General features: G+C 39.0%; 1 protein-coding gene across 5 annotated transcripts in view; it reads left to right on the top strand.

Moving 5' to 3' along the window:
• The window catches only part of atp2b1a (ATPase plasma membrane Ca2+ transporting 1a), a 32,267-nt gene that overhangs the window by 6,147 nt on the left and 6,066 nt on the right, over positions 1 to 20,054 (top strand). For all 5 annotated transcript variants that reach the window (XM_042722779.1, XM_042722776.1, XM_042722777.1 and 2 more), the window contains exons 2-18: positions 1,207 to 1,633; positions 9,471 to 9,668; positions 9,766 to 10,023; positions 10,237 to 10,362; positions 11,950 to 12,105; positions 12,747 to 12,785; positions 14,076 to 14,231; positions 14,661 to 14,875; positions 15,195 to 15,437; positions 16,289 to 16,530; positions 16,960 to 17,197; positions 17,343 to 17,522; positions 17,597 to 17,684; positions 17,793 to 17,899; positions 18,008 to 18,199; positions 18,929 to 19,142; positions 19,243 to 19,454. In XM_042722779.1, coding sequence (XP_042578713.1) covers positions 1,441 to 1,633; positions 9,471 to 9,668; positions 9,766 to 10,023; positions 10,237 to 10,362; positions 11,950 to 12,105; positions 12,747 to 12,785; positions 14,076 to 14,231; positions 14,661 to 14,875; positions 15,195 to 15,437; positions 16,289 to 16,530; positions 16,960 to 17,197; positions 17,343 to 17,522; positions 17,597 to 17,684; positions 17,793 to 17,899; positions 18,008 to 18,199; positions 18,929 to 19,142; positions 19,243 to 19,454 — 3,057 coding nt within the window. In that variant the 5' untranslated portion in view covers positions 1,207 to 1,440. The remainder of the gene's footprint in view (positions 1 to 1,206; positions 1,634 to 9,470; positions 9,669 to 9,765; positions 10,024 to 10,236; positions 10,363 to 11,949; positions 12,106 to 12,746; positions 12,786 to 14,075; positions 14,232 to 14,660; positions 14,876 to 15,194; positions 15,438 to 16,288; positions 16,531 to 16,959; positions 17,198 to 17,342; positions 17,523 to 17,596; positions 17,685 to 17,792; positions 17,900 to 18,007; positions 18,200 to 18,928; positions 19,143 to 19,242; positions 19,455 to 20,054) is intronic.

Here is a 20,054-nt window from a genome sequence, read left to right as displayed (position 1 = left end):
TCTCTTAATTTGTCTGCAATGTTCATGACATTGGCTGTTGGAGAAGTTGATTGCCCAGCTGGTAGCCTTTTACAGAGCAGCATGCTGTTTCACGCTCTGCATGTACTGCCGCAAGTAAATCAGTCCTGGAGGGTTACACTTTTTACTTCTACTTACAGAGAGAAAGCTTTCTTAACAACACCATATTCTCATTTTCACAGTTTGAATTTTCACAAACTCATGCTTTTGACCTCTCTTGTCCTTCTTAAACCTGTTCAGATCATCCCTGCTGCTGATCTGGTCGGTACATTCCTTGATTAGATTTATATTATAATGAAATCTTACTGATAAAGCCAAGGATAATGAACATACTGTCAGCCCTTGTAGTTATTGAAATAGTCCCAAAGGAACTGTGAAGTCTGATAGTATGTTATTTGGTTTGAGGGCATGGTATTGATATGGAACTTTCTCTTCTGTTTGTGTACATGAAAATATGGAACATCATAGATGAACTTTGTCCATGCAGTCCAAGGTCTCATGGGGCGTATTTACACTGTCATTTAAAGTGTCACTTCAAGTGTAGTCATTGAATTTGAACATTTGGCAGATACTTTTATCCAAAACAATTTGAATTGCATTCAATATACTGTTGATCATTTTATACTTTCCCTGGGAATCAAACTTATGACCTTGGGACACTTTTTCTTATTGAGATGACTGGGAAAAATTGCCCAATAAACCTGAATTTAACCTTACATTTTAGAGACTGGTGCTACAGTTATTAATAATAATGCCATTTTGGAAGTGAAATCTATATTACACTTAATATTCTCCTTTCAGTTGTGTTCTATTCCATAAGTTTCCAGATTCAAAGCATTTTCATGTTACTTGAAAAAGCCACATATAATGTTGGGAAAAAGGCTTTTTAGTCTCTCACACAGTTAAGATGGCAGGTCAGTTCCCACGCTACTTCTCAAAAAAGCCCACATAGTTCTGCCTGTAAAAGTGGGTAGCATGTCACCTTGAAACTCAGCCAGTGAGTTTGTTCTTACCATTTCCAGGCCCGATGGAGAGTTTTCTAAACTTAAGGTGTCTGTTGATGTTTTATTTGAGTCAATATGCATATCTGTGTACATTTGGGTTTTGCATTTGTAAATACACATTCAGCAATAATAACATTATTTTTTTTATTATTATTAATAAAGCATTCCTTTCTTTTTTTTGTAGGTCTCCTTGGGCTGATTGTGTGAGGTTTCGTTCACAATGAAAGCAATGCCACAGGCTGAGGGGAATGGCTTGTGAATTATCCCAGTCCTGCCACCTGCAGTCGGGCATCCTCCTCCTCCTCTGAAGGACGTCAGTTGTTTATGGGAACTACTGGCATTGGTCTCCTGAGGATATAGCTCTCGTTTTGGGACGCTATTTTTCCACCCTTGCTGAGACACGGTGTAGCCAGGAGACATGGCTAACAACTCATACAGTGGGGTGAAGAACTCTGTGGCCGAGCCCAATCATGATGGAGAGTTTGGCTGCTCGCTTAAAGAGCTGCGCTCTCTCATGGAATTGCGAGGGGCTGAAGGATTACACAAAATCCAGGAATCTTATGGGGACGTTAATGGACTTTGCAACAGACTGAAAACATCGCCCGTAGATGGTACATAATCATTATCTTGCACTTGCTTTGCTTTGCAGAAATCGAAATGCAGTTCCAGGAGGTAAAGTGGAGGAAGCACCGACTCTTTGGATGGTTTTAATCAGCATTGTTGTGTCTCACTCTAAACATATAGCTGTAAGCAGTAACTAGCTGGTCAGTTACACTTTAATGGCTTCTTGCTGCATTTTAGTGCATCTGCAGTCTATTTGGATGATCGCTGCTGCTGTCCCGTTGCTGCTGCTCTGGCAACACATGGACAGTGTGTTATCTCAGACAATTGAGACTAGGGTTGTAACGATATACCGGTATGACGGTTTATCACGGTTTGAAAGTGCTCTGTTATCATACCATCAACATTTGCATATCTATGGTTTAAAAAAAAAGAAGGAATGAAAACAAATAATTTCTCACCTGCGCATATGCAACTTATTTCCGCTCGGCTGGTACATTCTGCATTCACTTGGCTGCTTACACGCACATACAGCGGAGAAAATAACAGAGACAGAGATTATATCTAAGCTCCATGCCACCAAAAACAGTTAAAATCCGCAGTATGGGAATACTTTGTGGGGGGGTGTTTGTTGAGCGCGGGGTTGTCCTTGAGGATGGATCCACTTTGCAAAAAATGTGGACGCAAAGTGGCTGCAAAAGCAGGCAATAAATCTAACATGTTTGATCATATTCGCGGACATTATCCCTCCGTGCCGATAAAGATGTCGCATTTATAAAAAGTTATACATTAAGGCCGTATGATTTCCGTGATGCATAGGGAATCCAAGTGCAGTCATGAACATGGAATTTACAGTATAATGAGGATGTCACATAAAACGCACATCTGATGAATGGATAAATCAAAAGTAGATATGATAGGTGTCTGTGAAGCGCAAATAGACTGCTATTTGTTTCTGTATGTCTCTGAGTGGCGCCATTTTATCTACTACATACTGAAGTACGTATGACGCTAATGGACCCTTATCACAAAACTGTGAAGACGTGTCATCAACATCGTAAATCCTCGACAGTTTGTCATATTTGTACTTTATTTACATATGTATGTACATTTATAACACTAGTCTTTGTAATATATTACCTTTGCGTTAAATGACAAAAAAAAACAGTTAACACTAATTTGAGGGTGTTACTAATGCTTCTATGGGAGGGATGGTAAATTTGATATCATTCTCTCTTCTGACTGCCGTTATCAGTCTCTCTCCATTTTTTTTTTTTTTTCTTTATTGAAAGTCATGAAAACACTATCGTGGAGTTTTTCTTTTGCTATTTGAGCAAATGGGAATGCAAAAAATATATTTGGGCTACTCTCCCATTCACTACTCTTCAAGTTAACCCAACTATGACGACTTCCGCTGCTGAGAAACCCGGAAATGTGAAAAGGTGTTTTCAGTGCCTACATAAACATGAACATCAACAGAGCTGCTCTGAGAGAAAACTTAAATAAACATTTCCTAGTTTTATTTGCGAAAAACACTCTGAAACTCAAAGGTCTGTTACAACCCATCAAAATAAAAATAAGTTCGATTTAACTTGAAATATGAAAAATATTAGCATTGTACAATAATAATATTCTTTATAATAATGAATTTAAAATTATTTTTAAGGAATATCATGTTTGTCCATGTTTTAACTTAGTATACCTCTGTTGTGCAGAAATTGGCCAAAAATTATTTGATAACATTTTAAAACATTAATTAAAATGTTAAAGAGTGATACAGATATACATAAGGTGTATATTTTTTAATTGTTCTTTAAAATGAAATGATTTTTTTTTTTCAGAAGGGAGACTTCAATACTTTCATTAAAATGGTTTCAATTTTGTTGTAATAAAGGATTTGTTTACTCAAATAACTTGTTCTTATTCTTTTAAGAGTCATTGTTACTGCTAAGAATTATTGTTTGATGTATACGTACTGTGAAAACGTGATATTTTCTGAGACTATTATCATACCGTGAAAATCTCATACCGTTACAACCCTAATTGAGACATAGATCTGTTTTCCTTACTAACTGGTTAGACTTCATGGAGAATATCCTAAATATAGACTGTGCATTGTCGGTGTGTTTGACAATTGAAAAAAAAAAGTCCTTAAAATATCAAGCAAAAATGCGTTTACCGTCCCATCTTATAGTCTGTGGAACCAGCAGGGATGTTACAGCCTTTATTAGACACTTTCTCTTTGTCCATCTTTTTGTACTCGCACTTTATTGTCCATCTCTTTATTTGTCTCTAGGGCTGCAACTAACAACCGTTTAAATTTGTATGTAAATCACAAATATGCACTCTGTGAACTATTTTAAGTAACATAACATCTGCTGTTAGTATGCACTCAATTAACTTTGAATTTATAACATTTACCAGTAATACATCTGCAATATAACAGCATGCACATATTAAACACCAGAAGCAATTAATAAGTATGAATTTTTAGGGGATGCTGATATTACCATTTAATATCAAATCCTTCCATTCTTGGACAGTTTTGGTCCATGAACTTGTTCCTCCGAGTTAAAAGTCCAAAGTGGCATCATTGACACACATTCTTTGTGTCACATCAATTGAAATTGATTCTTGTCATTGTTTTTTTTTTAATTGTTTATTTGGTTGTTACAGCCCTGTTTGCTCTCCCACTGTCTCTGTTTGCTATTTCACACTTTCTTTTGCTTTCTTTCATCAGAAGGGGTGTGTGAGCAGTTATATAGTCTTTAGGGTAAGATATAGAAAAGTGCAGAGTCGGTGGGCAGCCCACAGCTGCAGCTCCATTGGTTTATTACCTCTCTGTAGACATTAGGTTTAATCGCTGGCTTGACCTTGATTGAACTCTTGGGGGATGGGATTTTCAGTTTGATCCCAGATTAAAACGGCACCATGTCCATAGCAGTTCTCTACAGGCTCTTTGAGATGCAATTCTCTTGTAGGTGAACACACAAGGGCTGCAGACCAATATTTCATTGTGTCTGCTGGGGGCTTCTGGCCAGTGTTTCCATGAGAATACTTCACTTATCTATTTAACATGCAGGCTTGATCAGCACTAATGCGTTTTTGGTATTTGAAAGTCAAAATGTAGCAATCATTCCTGATGGAGAGCTCCTAAGGGACATGCCCTCTCCAGTATTAGTGTCTTGACCCTTAATTAGTTTTGCTTTGAAAGAAAATGTGAAAAAGGGTGCTTGCTAGGATGTTCTGGTTGGTTACTATTCCAAATTTGTGATATTCTGGTAGACAGGGCTCAGGTTGCTCTTTCACTCTAAATCTATGTACTATTTTTGCCCATTTTATAGTCCAGTTGCTTAGAAAAGTAATCGCATTTGAGGTATCATTCATGCCCGTACCACAAAATATTTCTGTATGAACAATAATAATAGTGTTGATTGCTTTAGCGATAATGTTGCTCCTAGGACTTAAACATATTTGACACTTGGCATCATGAATAATTTGTTTGGCAGAGCACCAAAATCAATCTTTCAGTCTTAATAATAAGGTAATTTAACATGTCTGATATGTACAGCATGTTTGGATGCTTATATGTAGTGTCACCTGCCCCGTCCTGCCCTCACAAGGTCTGACTTTTATTAGCAGGCGATGAAATACTGAGTGATTGAAACCAAAGCTTACTGTGCTGTCTGCAATCCAGAGCTATACCTTTGTCATGGTGTCAATGGAAACTATAGCGTCAGTTCACAGCTCAAATAATGGGGTCACACTGATAACATCGATATGACTCCTAAAAATGTGTGTATTGTTTCCTGAATAGACTGTCTGAAACTTGGCCCATGCTGTGCCCGAGCTTTGTATACCGTGTGAATTGTGCATTGGTCATAGAAGAATAGTCTAAGAATTTTCCCCCTAGATATTCTATTCAGTGGCCAGACTGATAGAGGGCCCTGTCGCTTAGCCATTCTTGCTGCGCGACACACGTCTAACTGAGACTGGCGCCCCACAGCGATCCACCAGTTTAGCTGTGCCCTGTTCCCTCCGCTTCAGCCCTGCTGTTATGACACGTTTTACAGCTTAATCAGATCACTCAGCTTTGCTATAGGAAATTAAGCAGTCATTCAAGATTACAAGAGCTTTGACAATTGAAAAGGGATTTCTAATTAGTAAGTAGGCCATTTCTCAATTTCGTAGCAAAGCCACCACTAATCTTTCTACTCTTTCGAATTTAACTAGTTACTTTTTACAGCTCTTTTGGGTTCACTTTAAATCGTGCCATTCTTCTCGTTTTATTTGAGTGAATCTTTTGAGTCTGTATTTATGCTGGCCGGTTCCTCGAATCTGTTGTATTACACAATTTGCATGTGTGGACACGAGGGATGTCTATTGCAAATTAAAGGCGAGCCCTCAAGATTTGTTTTAACTGATGGGATTTTTAATTGAAAGTGCTACTAGTTTACATGACCCATCCTCTCGTGGGCCCTGAGGACAAACATTCCTGGGGCGTTAAGAGTCGAAAATGAGTGTTAAATTCAGATTGGCTAAATGGTTTAATAGAAATATTTCAAAGGATGTCTCAGAAAAGACTAAACTTCTTAAATCAGGTGGGAGGAGATGTTTGTAAGGTATACAACCAGCAACAAGCTTCATCCAGTACTTGTACTACGTATGACCAGGGCTCTGACACATAAGTGTGTTAAAGGTAAAGTGTGGGTTTTCTAGTGCTTTCTTCTGCCTCAGCTTCATTTGTAGGTTGATTTGTATGAAAAGCGTGAACTCTTGAGGCTCAGAACGACACTACAACATTAGCTCAAACAATATTTCAAGTTTGAAACTGCATTGTATAGAACAGTAGTTCTCTGTGGCACGTCTGGTCTAGAGGCACAGAAATTACACACTTCACCTTTAAATGTGGCTGCACCTGTCAGTAATATCCTTCTGTCTCTTAAGCACTTACTATATGTATTTGTGAATGAGATCTTAGTAAAAAATTAAATATTGCAACTAAAATTTAACCAGCATGCTAAATAATCTGAGCTAAGTGGAACGTTGTGTTCGTGTGGTAGCAAATTATCAGCTGTGGCTTTGTACATGTTGTTTGTATATTGAATGGATTGATGAGCATAGTTATTTATTATGTAATGTTTTCTCTTGCCTTGTCTAGCTTGTTAAATATTTATCAGATGCTCTGTTAGTAATGCGCTCTCTTTCTTTTATGGATTAACGCATTAGAGATTAGTAAAAAACATTTTCTTTTCAATAGAGGCCCCTGTTTTTGTAGCTTTTAAAGTCTTAGGTGAAAGAACAAATTGACGTCAGATGATTTGGTCTCTTTTGGGAAACTGCAAAAACCTTTGCAGCAACTAGCACTAACACTAGATTGAGGTTTACAACCTAAAACACATTAGCACTTTCCAGCAATCACAATGGTACTTCTGCTCTCAGTGAAGTAGCATGCAAATGAATAATTGGCTAAATGCCCATGTTTGGCTGGTCTTAGGTTTTTTTTTTCCTCTTCTGTTGAGTTTAATCTTCCCCTCAGTGATGTTTCTGAGTATGTGTGTGCATGATCTGGAGTGAGAGTGGAATTGAGATGTGTATTGCAGCATAAATGCATTTTTGACAGAGGCGTAAAACCTGACTCATCTGCTGCTCAGCCCACTCTCCAAGCAGGGACACAGAATATAATCCTCAGCCTCAATTTCCACACTACACAAGCCTGGATTTAATGCTCTGGCGTTGAATCCGGAAGAAGTTTTCAGCAGTTAGCTGCTGTTCTTTCATTGAGAAGTACCTTTTACATCAGTACAAGCAAACAGAATTTGAATTTAGTTTGATTCATTGTTGGCTTTGCCTCCTTAATAACCGATTTTGACCTGATGACTGCAACACCTAAAGATTTGCCTACTGATCATTCAGGGTCTGTGTACATGTCGTTGCAGAAGTGATAGTTCAAGTCATAATCTAAATTGCTATTTAAAGCTCGTCACCTCAAGTTTAAAGTGTGAATGCAGCTAACAAAAGTTTATTTTTTATTACCATCACAAAGATCATTCAAATTTCAGGTTATTCTATAAATGTCCCCTAGAATAGAAGCCAATAGAGTTAGATAAATATTTAAGCAACAGTAAGGCATGATGAATCTGCAAATCTAGCTTTATAATTTTTTCTATAAGCAATTTGGTGTAGAATTTACTTTTATTTTGCATAGCAAATTGCTAGAAATAGTTAAAAAGAAGTACACTGAGTTAAACATGAAATGAACGTGAAATAGTATTTTCTTGTGAAACATTGTCTAATAATCTTTAGTTTATTCACAGTTTCAAAAGGTGTTGGTAGAACATAGAACTAGCAGCAAAGTTGAGTTTTATGAATCGCTCTCATTTAATGCATTTGGAAGATGCTTTTATCCAAATCGACTTGCATTCAAGGTGTACATTTTATCACTTCATGCATTGCACTCCCTGGGTATCAAACCCATGACATTGGAGTTCCTAGTGCTCTGCTGTTTGAGATACAGGAATGCCCATATACATTGCCTTGAATGCAATGTAAGTAGCTTTTTGTCCAGACAAAAATGTATTTTGTTGTGTGCAGTCAAAAGCAGAGTAATCCAGGAGCAGAAAGGAGCTTTTGAGACACTGAGTGTTAATATGCAGTGAAACCTTCAGCTCAATGGAGCTGAGCAGCTCTATAGCTTTGCTGAGTAATGTGGAGGATGTTGTCATGACAATAGGCTCTGCTGACCAGGCTGCTCTCTGGTCTGGCAGGCAAACCATCCAGTTCAGTCACATGTACACATTCATTCTGACACCCAGCCACTAGATGCATAAACACGCATGCATCTGAATGGACACACCATGACTTCTTTGAATACCTTCTTTGAATATAGAGAGTTATTCAAATGAGCAAACCAGAGGACTGCTGTTAATCCAGTGCATTTGAATGGTTCCTGAGAATGATTGCGTACAATGTATCCAGCATTTGTTTTTGTCCTGTCAGTTTTTGGTGTTTCTTATTAGGCCTGGATTAAGTCAAAGTTTGCAGACCCAGGAAATTCTCATGATCTTGTGTCAAAATCCCACACGCTTAACTGCTGTAGTGGCAGTATTAATGGATTAGCTGTGCTAATAGCTCCTAATCGATTAAATACAAAACTGTGTAAGCTGTAATTACACACAAAGTAGGATTTTAGCCTGGACATGGACAGACATGGTTAAAATGGTTACTAGTTCTATCAGACAACTGTAGACACATGACTGTTACTGTATATGTGTAGTTGTAAGAGTGCAGACGGTTAAAGAATTTCATAAAGAGTAATATAATAGAAAAAAAATAATGAAATTCTATTTTTTTTTTTTTTTTTTTTTTTTTTTTTTTTTTTTTTTTGGAAATTTGAGCAAAAATGTCAGTAAATGTTACAAATTTCAGTTTTACAATCTATTTTGAACCAAATTAATGTTTTATGGTATTTTTGATCAAATAAACGCCGCCTTGGTGTGTGATTTCCTTTAGAAACATTTGAAAAATCTTACCAACCACAAATGTTTGAACAACAATGTAAACAGATGTGAATGATAAATAATATACATTCTAAAGAAGTCAACCATTTTCTGTTCCATTTGATCCAATTTTTGAAATATTTGCCTAAACAAAATTAATTTTTATAGTTGTGGAGATAAATCCCTGATTTTATTCATGTTGCTTCTCTGTGACCTTTTGATCTTATTCAGAAAGTCTCTTATCTATAAAAGCTACTGTTGTTGACCCACAGGTCCTTTCTTCCTTAATAATCCTGACTCTAATAGAAACTCATCGTCTGCTGCTATTTAAGAGCTGTGTTCAGTGTTTACTTGAATTAATTATTTTTTCTTACTCTTTTTCTTCCAGGATTAAGTGGGCAGCCTGCAGATATTGAAAAAAGAAAAGTAGCATTTGGACAGAACTTTATACCTCCGAAAAAGCCAAAAACCTTTCTTCAGTTAGTATGGGAAGCATTACAAGATGTAACATTGATTATTTTGGAAGTGGCAGCAATAGTTTCTTTAGGCCTTTCTTTTTATAAACCTCCGGATTCAGAAAATAGAAGTGAGTAACCTATTTTTTTTTATAGTTCTATTTATAGTTCATGATTTCAATTTCAGGTTGTTCTGAGCCGAGTTTTATTTTTTGTTTGTGTTTGTAGATTGCGGGAAGGCAGCGGGTGGAGTAGAGGATGAAGGAGAAGCTGAGGCTGGGTGGATAGAAGGAGCAGCTATCCTCCTGTCTGTTGTTTGTGTGGTGCTCGTGACGGCCTTCAATGACTGGAGCAAAGAGAAGCAGTTCCGTGGCTTACAGAGCCGCATTGAACAAGAGCAGAAGTTTACGGTGGTTCGGGGAGGGCAAGTCATTCCGATCCCTGTGGCCGAGATTGTCGTAGGGGACATTGCACAAATTAAATACGGTAAGCTGAAATAAATTTGCAGAGAACTTTCATTTCCTTCTTAGAGGGAAAATCATGAGTATGAGTGTAGCATTTAAAAAATGTAACTCTACCAGTCTTGCATTTTACTGGTGTTGAGTAATTATTACCTTTTCCTGTATAGTCACCTTGAAAAAAATTCAAAAACTGCTGACGGTAATGTACATTATTGTGATGGGATACTTTCTTCATCAGGTGACCTCCTGCCTGCTGATGGCGTTCTCATCCAGGGCAATGACCTCAAAATAGATGAGAGCTCTTTGACTGGAGAGTCTGACCATGTGAAGAAATCGATGGAGAAAGATCCTTTGCTGCTGTCAGGTGGGACATGAAGTTACAATCGACAGCAAATCCAGCAACAGCAACTTTTGGCTTCACAATCCTGTAACATTTTAGCATATTCTCTATGTCCTGTCTCACCTTTACCCAAAAGTTCAACCAAACCAAATAAATGTCCAACGTGGGAGTTCAGATGTTTGCTATGTAGGACCTGCTCCCTCTCAGCGAGGGCATTGCACATCTTCAGCTAATCCCATTTTATGAAAGCCAGTTGATCCTCTGATAGAATGACATTGCTGTGTGCTATCCCAGAGGAGATGAGGGGGGATTTATGAGCCTGAGTGGGCATGTCACCAGCAGAGCCTGCGTTAGCATGCTGAGTCTACCCCAGCAGAAACCTCTCCCTGACATTTTTTTCAAAGACCCCCTTCTCAAGCTTAAACAATTATCAAGAGCTGTATTAAAGCCCATTTCTGAAGGCCAGAAAAAAAGGGAAGGGAAATGAGAAAATACCACTGCTCATAGAGCCCAATAATATATAATTGTTTTGAAGACCTCCTGTTTAAAGGCCCATTCAACCAAAGAACATCTAGGATCTCTAGTCATGTCATTTTAAAAATCATTCTAAATTTTAAGAAATATGGTGTCCACACTAGGGCTGGTGCGATAACCACAATATTGCAATACCACACTATTGATTAGCAAACCGCAGAGGAATGCAAGAACCGCAGCAACCACGATTTATGCGTGTTTTCTTTTTTCATAGGGTCATGCCGTTCTCATTTTACACTTAGTGCATGTGTACTGAATATTAAATAAGTTAGTAATGATAACATAATGTGTGCCATTCTGATTTGTACAGAGGCTCTGTAGTTTTGCAATTAACAAACCTAAACAGACAGCGAATGAGAGAGAGAGAGATTAACTGAGCATGTGCGATTACTAGCGAGTCATATATATTTGTGAAAATAGGTTGTCATGTCCAAGGAAAGCCAAATCTCTGTCTTAGCATCGACACATTACTGGTCAGCTGAGCTTTCTAATGTGGCGCTCAAAGTTAAAATGATTTCAACAGCGTTTTTCATTTCGTCTCTCTTTGAATGAATCATCGTTTTTGAACATGTAGTTGAATGAATGGTTTAAAGACTGACTGACAGCGCGTCTAGAATGCACAGGTGGAAATATCAATAGAAAGTCTCTTGTCCAGTCAGATTCGAAGATCAGAACTAACAATATAGGTATAGCTATAATACATATAGGCTAACGATAGCCTTACAATCTTATTGTCAGGTTTATTTTCTGTTATGTGGATCGTTATTTTGTCATTGGATCGTTATTTTGTACTTCACTTCCTGTTTTAACATTTGGTTTCATTGATTTCTGAATATGACCTCGTTATATTGTAACATGCACACACACACACAGGTGTATATATATATATTGAGCCACTCAAAATTACCACAAGGGAAATTCCTTCACCGCGACAGCCCAAGTCCACACCACAACTGTAACAGTAACAACATATGTCATAAACTGAGCTGTGTTTTAGATCCAGTCGTGAATATATTGACACTAATATGATTAGCTTGTGCTTCGTCTGGCCCTTATTCACTTCCTCTTTCTCTCTAGGTACTCATGTCATGGAGGGCTCTGGAAAAATGGTTGTGTCTGCTGTCGGAGTTAATTCCCAAACTGGAATCATCTTCACGTTATTGGGGGCGGGAGAAGATGATGAGGATGAGGAGGAGAAGAAAAAAGAGAAAGAGAAAAAGAAAGAGAAGAAAAGTAAGTCGTCTGTATTATTCAGAGTGCTTTTAGTCTGCCTCAGAAACTAAAATAGACCAACCAGTGGCCTTTTCAGTCTGTAGCTACTGTGGCTGCAGAGGGATGAATTGAATAGGCTGCACGTGTGTGTGTGCCAGCATTCATGAAAGTGTGCTTTTGTCAAACGACGGTTTCTTTTTTTTTCTTTTTTTTTTTTTTAATTTAGAAGTATTTTTCTGTCTGGTAAAAAATGTCTGAAGCAATGACTCATAGAAAAATGTAACGATTTCTTGTGCGCTCCATTAACTAACTGCCATTTAATGCATCTCTGCAGCCCGTGGCTCACGTGTTGGGTCTCCAAATGAGTGCCTGCAGATACATGAATATTTCAGTACTTGCGGAGGTTGGGCCCCAAGTTGCTGTTCAGTGACTGTGCACCTCATTGCAATTGGATTTAAAAAAAAAAACTCATGAGGTTGTGGCACACATCTGTTCGTAAATATTAGTGGGCCTTTTCTCATTCTGCTAAATCAAAGAGAAGATTTGCATTATTGGAAATATGTTTAAATGTGCGCTGCACAACTGTCGCTTGCATAATGGTGAATAATGAATAAATTAGTGAGGGTTTGTTATATGGCTTATCATTCTCTCTTTTTCTCCAGATAAAAAGCAGGATGGCTCTGTGGAGAACAGAAAGAAAGGTGAGTAACCCTATTGACTTAATGACTTAATGAACACCATATTGGCTTAGAAAGCCAGCCTCTTACATGCTGCAGCCTGCATTAAAAACATCGCCTTAACCCATTAGTGCTATTGGATCTTCATTAAAGCTTATCCACACTAGTGTGAGGTGCAAAGAAGTGTGCATGTGTGAAGCTTCGAGGAGTTTGCCTGTTTTTTGGAGTTTGATTATAATGCTACATTCAAAAGTTTGGGAGATTTCAAATTAAATACTTTTTTTCAGCAAATGCTGAAGACTGGAGCTTCTGAAAAATCAGCTTTGAATTACATTTTAAAATGTATTAAAATAGAAAACCGTTCTTTTAAATTGTATATTATTTCTGTTTTGATCAAATGTAGACTTGGTGAGTATAAGAGGATTTATTTAAAAACATGTAACAATTCATACTGTGTAGCTATGTTCAGATATCCAGATATCTGCACCTGTCACCCCGCGAAACCTTTTATTATCTAAAATCACCTGCCCAAGCAGGAAAGAGTCCAGAATCAGGCCGCCCTGTGTTTAGAAACCAACTCTGTAGCGTTTACTCTAAAAGTAGCACACGCCTGTGTTTACTGAAGCCCCAGCTACAGATCGCCCTGCCAGAAATGAGCTCTAATCCACCAGACTAGCATTAGAGCTCTGTAAGTAGAGCGCAGCAACACGGCACAGTAGAATAGCAGTCCCACATCGCACCTTAACCCCCGCTAATTCAAACGCAGTCGCATTACCTCACATCACACACCGGTTAAATCCTGCATACAGACCGACTCCGTCATGCTACAGCAGTGATATGCAGAGATGCCCTGGCGCGTACTTGTCTGTATGATTGCACGCATGCTGAGTTCTTTGTTTGTGTGATGTCACCTCACTGGCAGGCTGTACTTTCAGCATGCAGAGCTACGGCCTTGAGATCAGGATAAGTGTGTGCATGTCGTTTTTTTTTATAACCGATGGTGATAAGTGATGGATTGGACATCTGAGTGTGAAAATTAGGTTTTATGTCTCCTAGGATACTTGGTCACATGGGTTTGCATGTGGCTCCTAATTTTGTGAGGATGATCTTGAGCTGTGTTTTCTCGGACTGTAATAAAATTATCATTTATAATCACTATTATAATTAATTTATCTGCTAACTTAATTGTATTTGTCACGAGAGGGGAACCACAATTTAATTAGAAGATGCTTCCTGTGGTCCAAGTGTGGAGAAAATCATAGTCCCCACCCAAATTCACTGCAGATTCACAGTTTTCTTTTATTTTATTTGTAGCTAAAGCCCAGGATGGTGCTGCAATGGAGATGCAACCTCTAAACAGTGATGAAGGGGCTGAGGGCGAAGAGAAAAGAAAAGCCAACTTGCCAAAGAAAGAGAAATCAGTTTTGCAAGGGAAACTGACCAAATTAGCGGTCCAAATTGGAAAAGCAGGTAAGCATGGTTGCTTTGAGATCATCTGTTATGCTAGTGTCATCTTAAAACTTAAAATAAATGACACTTTAGAAGGTAGATGCGTTTAAAATGTATACTTCTCTGGGAAAACTGGCCAAATATATTGATGACTCTACCTGCAATAAACAGATTATTGTCCAATCAAATGCTATCTAGAATGTGAATCCCGCCCAAGTACCTTCTGGAACTAGCAGTAGGTTCATGACCGTGACATAGCTAAAGTCTGTTAGCTGTTTCAAAAAGGATGTCTTAAACTTCTGGTTTCAATAGGAAATATGTCAGCACATTTGTCAAGTGACTTTCTAAGTGAGCCTAATAGTCAATTTCACAGCGGTGATGGTTTTTGCTGGGACCTCAGATTTGTGCAGCATGGGCTTTAGAGGTCTTAATGTATATGTTCCTGTGCAGGTCTGGTGATGTCAGCCATCACAGTGATCATCTTGGTGGTGCTGTTCGTGGTGGACACTTTCTGGATTCAAGAACGTCCTTGGGAAAAAGAGTGCACTCCCATTTACATCCAGTTCTTTGTCAAGTTCTTTATCATCGGTGTGACCGTGCTGGTGGTGGCCGTCCCTGAGGGTCTTCCGCTAGCTGTAACCATCTCGCTGGCTTATTCTGTCAAAGTATGACCCTGCATCTTCTGTTTGAATGTTTATGGTCTGTACCGACCATCTTGTGACATTAGCCCTCTGTCAAAACTTTGTTAGTCAATACAGTAAATGTTGATCCAATAATCATATGAATTGCCATATTTTTTTGCATCTATTAACTTTCCCTTGTTGCCGTTACAGTAATATTGCTTCTCTGGATTTCTGCCATTTAATTGGGGATTAGTGGACTTTAATGTTTAATCTTGCGCTCAATCTGTTTATTGTTGATCTGTCTGTGTATCACCCCCCCTCCCTCATTCCATCTCAATTTTTTCATTGTTTTACTTTGCAGAAAATGATGAAAGACAATAATTTGGTGAGGCATCTTGATGCCTGCGAAACTATGGGCAATGCCACAGCCATCTGTTCGGATAAAACAGGGACTCTGACTATGAACCGGATGACAGTTGTTCAGGTTTTTATCGCTGACAAGCACTACAAGAAAGTCCCTGAGCCCGATGTCATTCCTGCCAGCACCATGGACCTGCTCATACTGGGCATCAGTGTCAACTGTGCTTACACCACCAAAATCATGGTGAGTCCCTATGCAAGCATAATACCCATATGTATGTATGTGTCAAAATTATAGATTTTTCTTTTATGCTTAAAATCATTAGGATATTAAATAAAGATCATATTCCATGAAGATATTTTGTAAATTTCCTACCGTAAATATATCACAACTTAATTTCTGATTAGTAATATGCATTAAGAATTCATTTGGACAACTTCAAAGGCGATGCAAAAAATTTGATGTTCTCAGTATTTTCATTTATTTGCACCCTCAGATTCCAGATTTTCAAATAGTTGTATCTTGGCCAAATATTGTCCTATCATAACAAACCAACCCAAATATTGTCCATCAGCTTTCAGATGATGTATAAATCTCAATTTTGAAAAATTGACACTTGAGACTGATTTTGTGGTCCAGGGTCACATATACATCTTTTTTTGTTTGTTTTTTTAGTAAATTAATTTAATTAAAAGAAAAATTACAACTCTTTATTAAGCATTTTTAACTACACAGGTAAATCTCACCAGTGTTGTTATTCTTAACTAAACCTAATAAAATTGTTTGCCAAATTAATTAAAGCTAAAATAAAATATATTACATGAAACCTAAATAACAAAATAACACTGTATCTCACAAACTTTAAGTAAACAACACAGTCATAGCTCTTAGTTTATTTTGAGTCAGACATGACTGAAATTAAATAACAGCAGACCATACTACTATTGATTTGGCAGTGGTGCTTCATAGGCTGTTTTGGCACAAGGCTGAATAAAATACTGCACAACACCTCAAAGTGTTTTAATGCATTTTTTTGTTTGTTTGTTTTAAAAAAAATAAAATAAAATTTAACTCGTTTATCTTCTTTTTTTCAGTCCCCTGAGAAAGAGGGAGGCCTGAATCGTCAGGTGGGCAACAAAACTGAATGTGCCTTGCTAGGCTTTACCTTGGACTTGAAAAAAGACTATCAAGCAATCCGCAGTGAAATCCCTGAAGAGAAGCTTTACAAAGTCTACACCTTCAACTCCGTCAGGAAATCCATGAGCACCGTGCTAAAGAATGCTGACGGAAGCTACCGGATGTTCAGCAAAGGAGCCTCTGAGATTCTGCTGAAGAAGTATGCCATTCTCAGTCATAAATGTTTTTAATGCCTGACACAAGTTCACGTCTTAGCATCTTCTAGGACAGGGGTTTTCAAACACGTTTTATATGTCTCCCTGTATCTGACACACCCACTTCAGGTCTTGCAGTCTCCACTAATGAGCTGATGAGTTGAATCAGGTGTGACATACAATGTGCAGGGCAGGGGGTTCTCCAGGACAGGTTTGAGAACCACTGTTCTAGAACAAGTATTCTAGTGCTTTCCTTAAAGAAGCATGTGAGAGGTATGTCGGCAAACTAGATTGGCAGATCAAATGTTTCACCTCCCCTCCAAAGCCCAGAGGCTGTGTAACTGATAGATTTCCCTGGAGAAATTACTTTGATGGCTTGGTTGCTGTGAGCTGTTGGATATCTGCAATATCTTACCTGCTCTCTCCTGACCCAGGTGTAATAAAATCCTGACAGCGACAGGCGAGGAAAAGGTTTTTCGGCCCAGAGACAGAGATGACATGGTGAAGAGAGTGATTGAACCAATGGCCTCTGAGGGTTTGAGGACCATCTGCCTGGCTTACAGGGACTTTCCTGCCTCTGAAGGTGAACCAGACTGGGATAACGAGAGCGATATCCTGACCAGGCTCACCTGTGTGTGTATTGTGGGCATTGAAGACCCAGTTAGACCAGAGGTACAAGTCTTAGCTATTTAAAAGGAATTATTTTAACTCGGAAGCACACAAAACTGTTCTTTAGCAAGAGAGACTCTATTGCGCTAGCATGTAATGTCAGATAATAAGCTTTCTCAGTGACGCTCCATTATTCTTTCCTTCTCAGGTCCCTGATGCCATTAGAAAGTGCCAGCGTGCTGGAATCACAGTGCGCATGGTCACCGGGGACAATCTTAACACTGCCCGTGCTATAGCAACTAAATGTGGCATCCTGCAGCCAGGAGATGACTTTCTTTGCTTGGAGGGCAAAGAGTTCAACCGCCGGATCCGTAATGAAAAGGGAGAGGTGAGAGGCACAATTTATTAGCAGCAAGACTCGCACAGAAACTCACAAGCTCATAATATAATACTTTTTTCTAGATTGAGCAAGAGCGGATTGACAAAATATGGCCTAAACTCCGGGTGCTGGCGAGATCTTCACCGACAGACAAGCATACACTAGTCAAAGGTGCTTAGAGACTCACTCCTCCAGCATGAAAAAAAAAAAAAAAAAAAGTAGTATAATTCTGCTCTGTAATGTCATGCTGTTTGTCTTGATGCATGTCTTTACCTTCAGGTATAATTGACAGCACCGTTTTGGAGCGGAGGCAGGTTGTGGCGGTAACAGGAGACGGTACCAATGATGGCCCTGCCTTAAAAAAGGCCGATGTTGGGTTTGCCATGGTACGTGGGTCTGCCTGACGTGGCTACAGAAAAAATGATTCCTCCATGGATTCTGTGCGCTAGATTTAGTTTTGAATGGTTTTTATATAGTGTGATTTTTATTCTCAGGGCATTGCTGGCACAGACGTGGCTAAAGAAGCATCCGATATCATTCTCACTGATGACAACTTCAGCAGCATCGTCAAGGCCGTCATGTGGGGGCGGAACGTGTATGACAGCATTTCAAAATTCCTCCAGTTCCAGCTCACCGTCAATGTGGTGGCTGTGATCGTGGCCTTCACTGGAGCTTGCATCACACAGGTATCACTATAAAGAGTTCTCTTCTAGTATGAGGCAAAATGACGAAGTTGCGACTGATGGCGCTGTTAAGCTAAATAGTGCAGCTCTACGTGAAGGATTGTTTGTTAACAGATGCACCATGGTGGCTGATGGAAGCAGCTGATTGCTACCCATCCTGTGTGAAGTGATTGGAAATTGTTAGTCTGAGGCAGGAAGACTTGCAGGCAGTCTGCATGGGGCCTGGCACTGCTGTCCACAGGAAAAGCACCAGTCCGAAATGAGCCAGCTCTCCTCTGTTAAATGGAATGATAGTCGGGTTGATTGCAGTTGAGGTCCTGTATTATTGCATAATGAATGGGAGGATTACATTTGCGCTTTGCATTGCTGTCAGTAGCCAAGGCTGGACGTGGCCTCAAGCCTCAGGTGTTCTGCTTGTTTCAAGTGTAATTTTCCATGGAAATTGCTTATGAGCAGGCTGACTCAGTATCAGACCCCACCAGAATTTCAGCACCTGTCATTCACAAAGATCTTGTTTATTAATTATTGACTAAACTGATTCTTTTTTCAGCTCAGTCTTCACATCTTTAAATTCATAATGCAGAATTTTAGAGGAAATGCAAAAAAAGAAAAAAAAAATTAATTCAGTACTCATGAAAATGCACAGCTGAGAGGGTGTTTTTGAATGTTATGAAGGTGGCAGCAGTGAATGAGGTCAGAACGGTCACCTCCTGTTCTCTCTCACTCTCACAGGACTCTCCTTTGAAAGCTGTACAGATGTTATGGGTAAATCTGATTATGGACACATTTGCCTCTTTGGCCTTGGCCACTGAACCCCCCACTGAATCACTTCTGCTGAGGAAGCCTTACGGCCGTAATAAACCACTCATCTCCCGGACAATGATGAAGAACATATTGGGGCATGCGGTCTACCAGCTCACTATCATCTTCACTCTACTTTTTGCCGGTAAGAACTAACAGCATATGTGATTGAGCCAAGTCATGCATATTATAATAGCATGAAGCAAACGTCCACTACAATGTTTTACTTTCTGCTCATTTCTCAGGCGAAAAGATGTTCGACATTGACAATGGACGTTACGCCCCTCTTCACGCTCCTCCCTCTGAGCACTACACCATTGTCTTCAATACCTTTGTGATGATGCAGCTATTCAATGAAATCAACGCACGGAAGATCCACGGGGAACGAAATGTTTTTGAAGGCATTTTTAACAACTTGATCTTCTGTACCATCGTCTTTGGGACTTTTGCTATTCAGGTATACACATTGCTGTATGAATGCCTATAATCAAAGCAGATACAGATGCTGGTGTGATCAGTGGCGGCTCGTCAGGGGAGATTTTGAGGTGAAAATGGGAGGAGGACTATTTAATGTCACAATTAATTTCAGTTCATGTCTCAGAATGTGTATTTTTTGTTTGTAATTTCACAGTTGTAATACCATGAAATGTTAATGAAGTTGGAAAGGGCTGCATTTCTATTGCGAATGTGTTGAATCTGCTGATGTAATTACAACCGCTAATGTTAGAGAAGGGGACGGGAGGCCGGGGGAGAGATGAGCTCTCGTGCCTCCGTTGTAGGGATGTGCATTTTAAGCAAAAGTAATATTCGATAATCGCTGGGTATTATTCGATTAATAGTCTACACTATTACACCACGCATGCACCCACGCACTCATGCACGCATAAACACACACCAATAAAAAGGGAGAAAGGGAGAGAGACTATTCAGGCTTTCAATCTGTATGATAACAAACTGTTTAATTCATTAGAGAAAGGTCTATCCTAACCCAAGCCAAATGATGGTTGTATGATTGTTGAAACATTAATATAACATAACCGAATGACGGCACTTATTA

The sequence above is a fragment of the Cyprinus carpio genome, chromosome B4, assembly GCF_018340385.1.
Source record: "Cyprinus carpio isolate SPL01 chromosome B4, ASM1834038v1, whole genome shotgun sequence".
NCBI classification, from domain to species: Eukaryota; Metazoa; Chordata; class Actinopteri; order Cypriniformes; family Cyprinidae; genus Cyprinus; species Cyprinus carpio.
The sequence above is the reverse complement of the archived record's forward strand: the minus strand, read 5'-3'. Positions and strand labels throughout refer to the sequence as shown.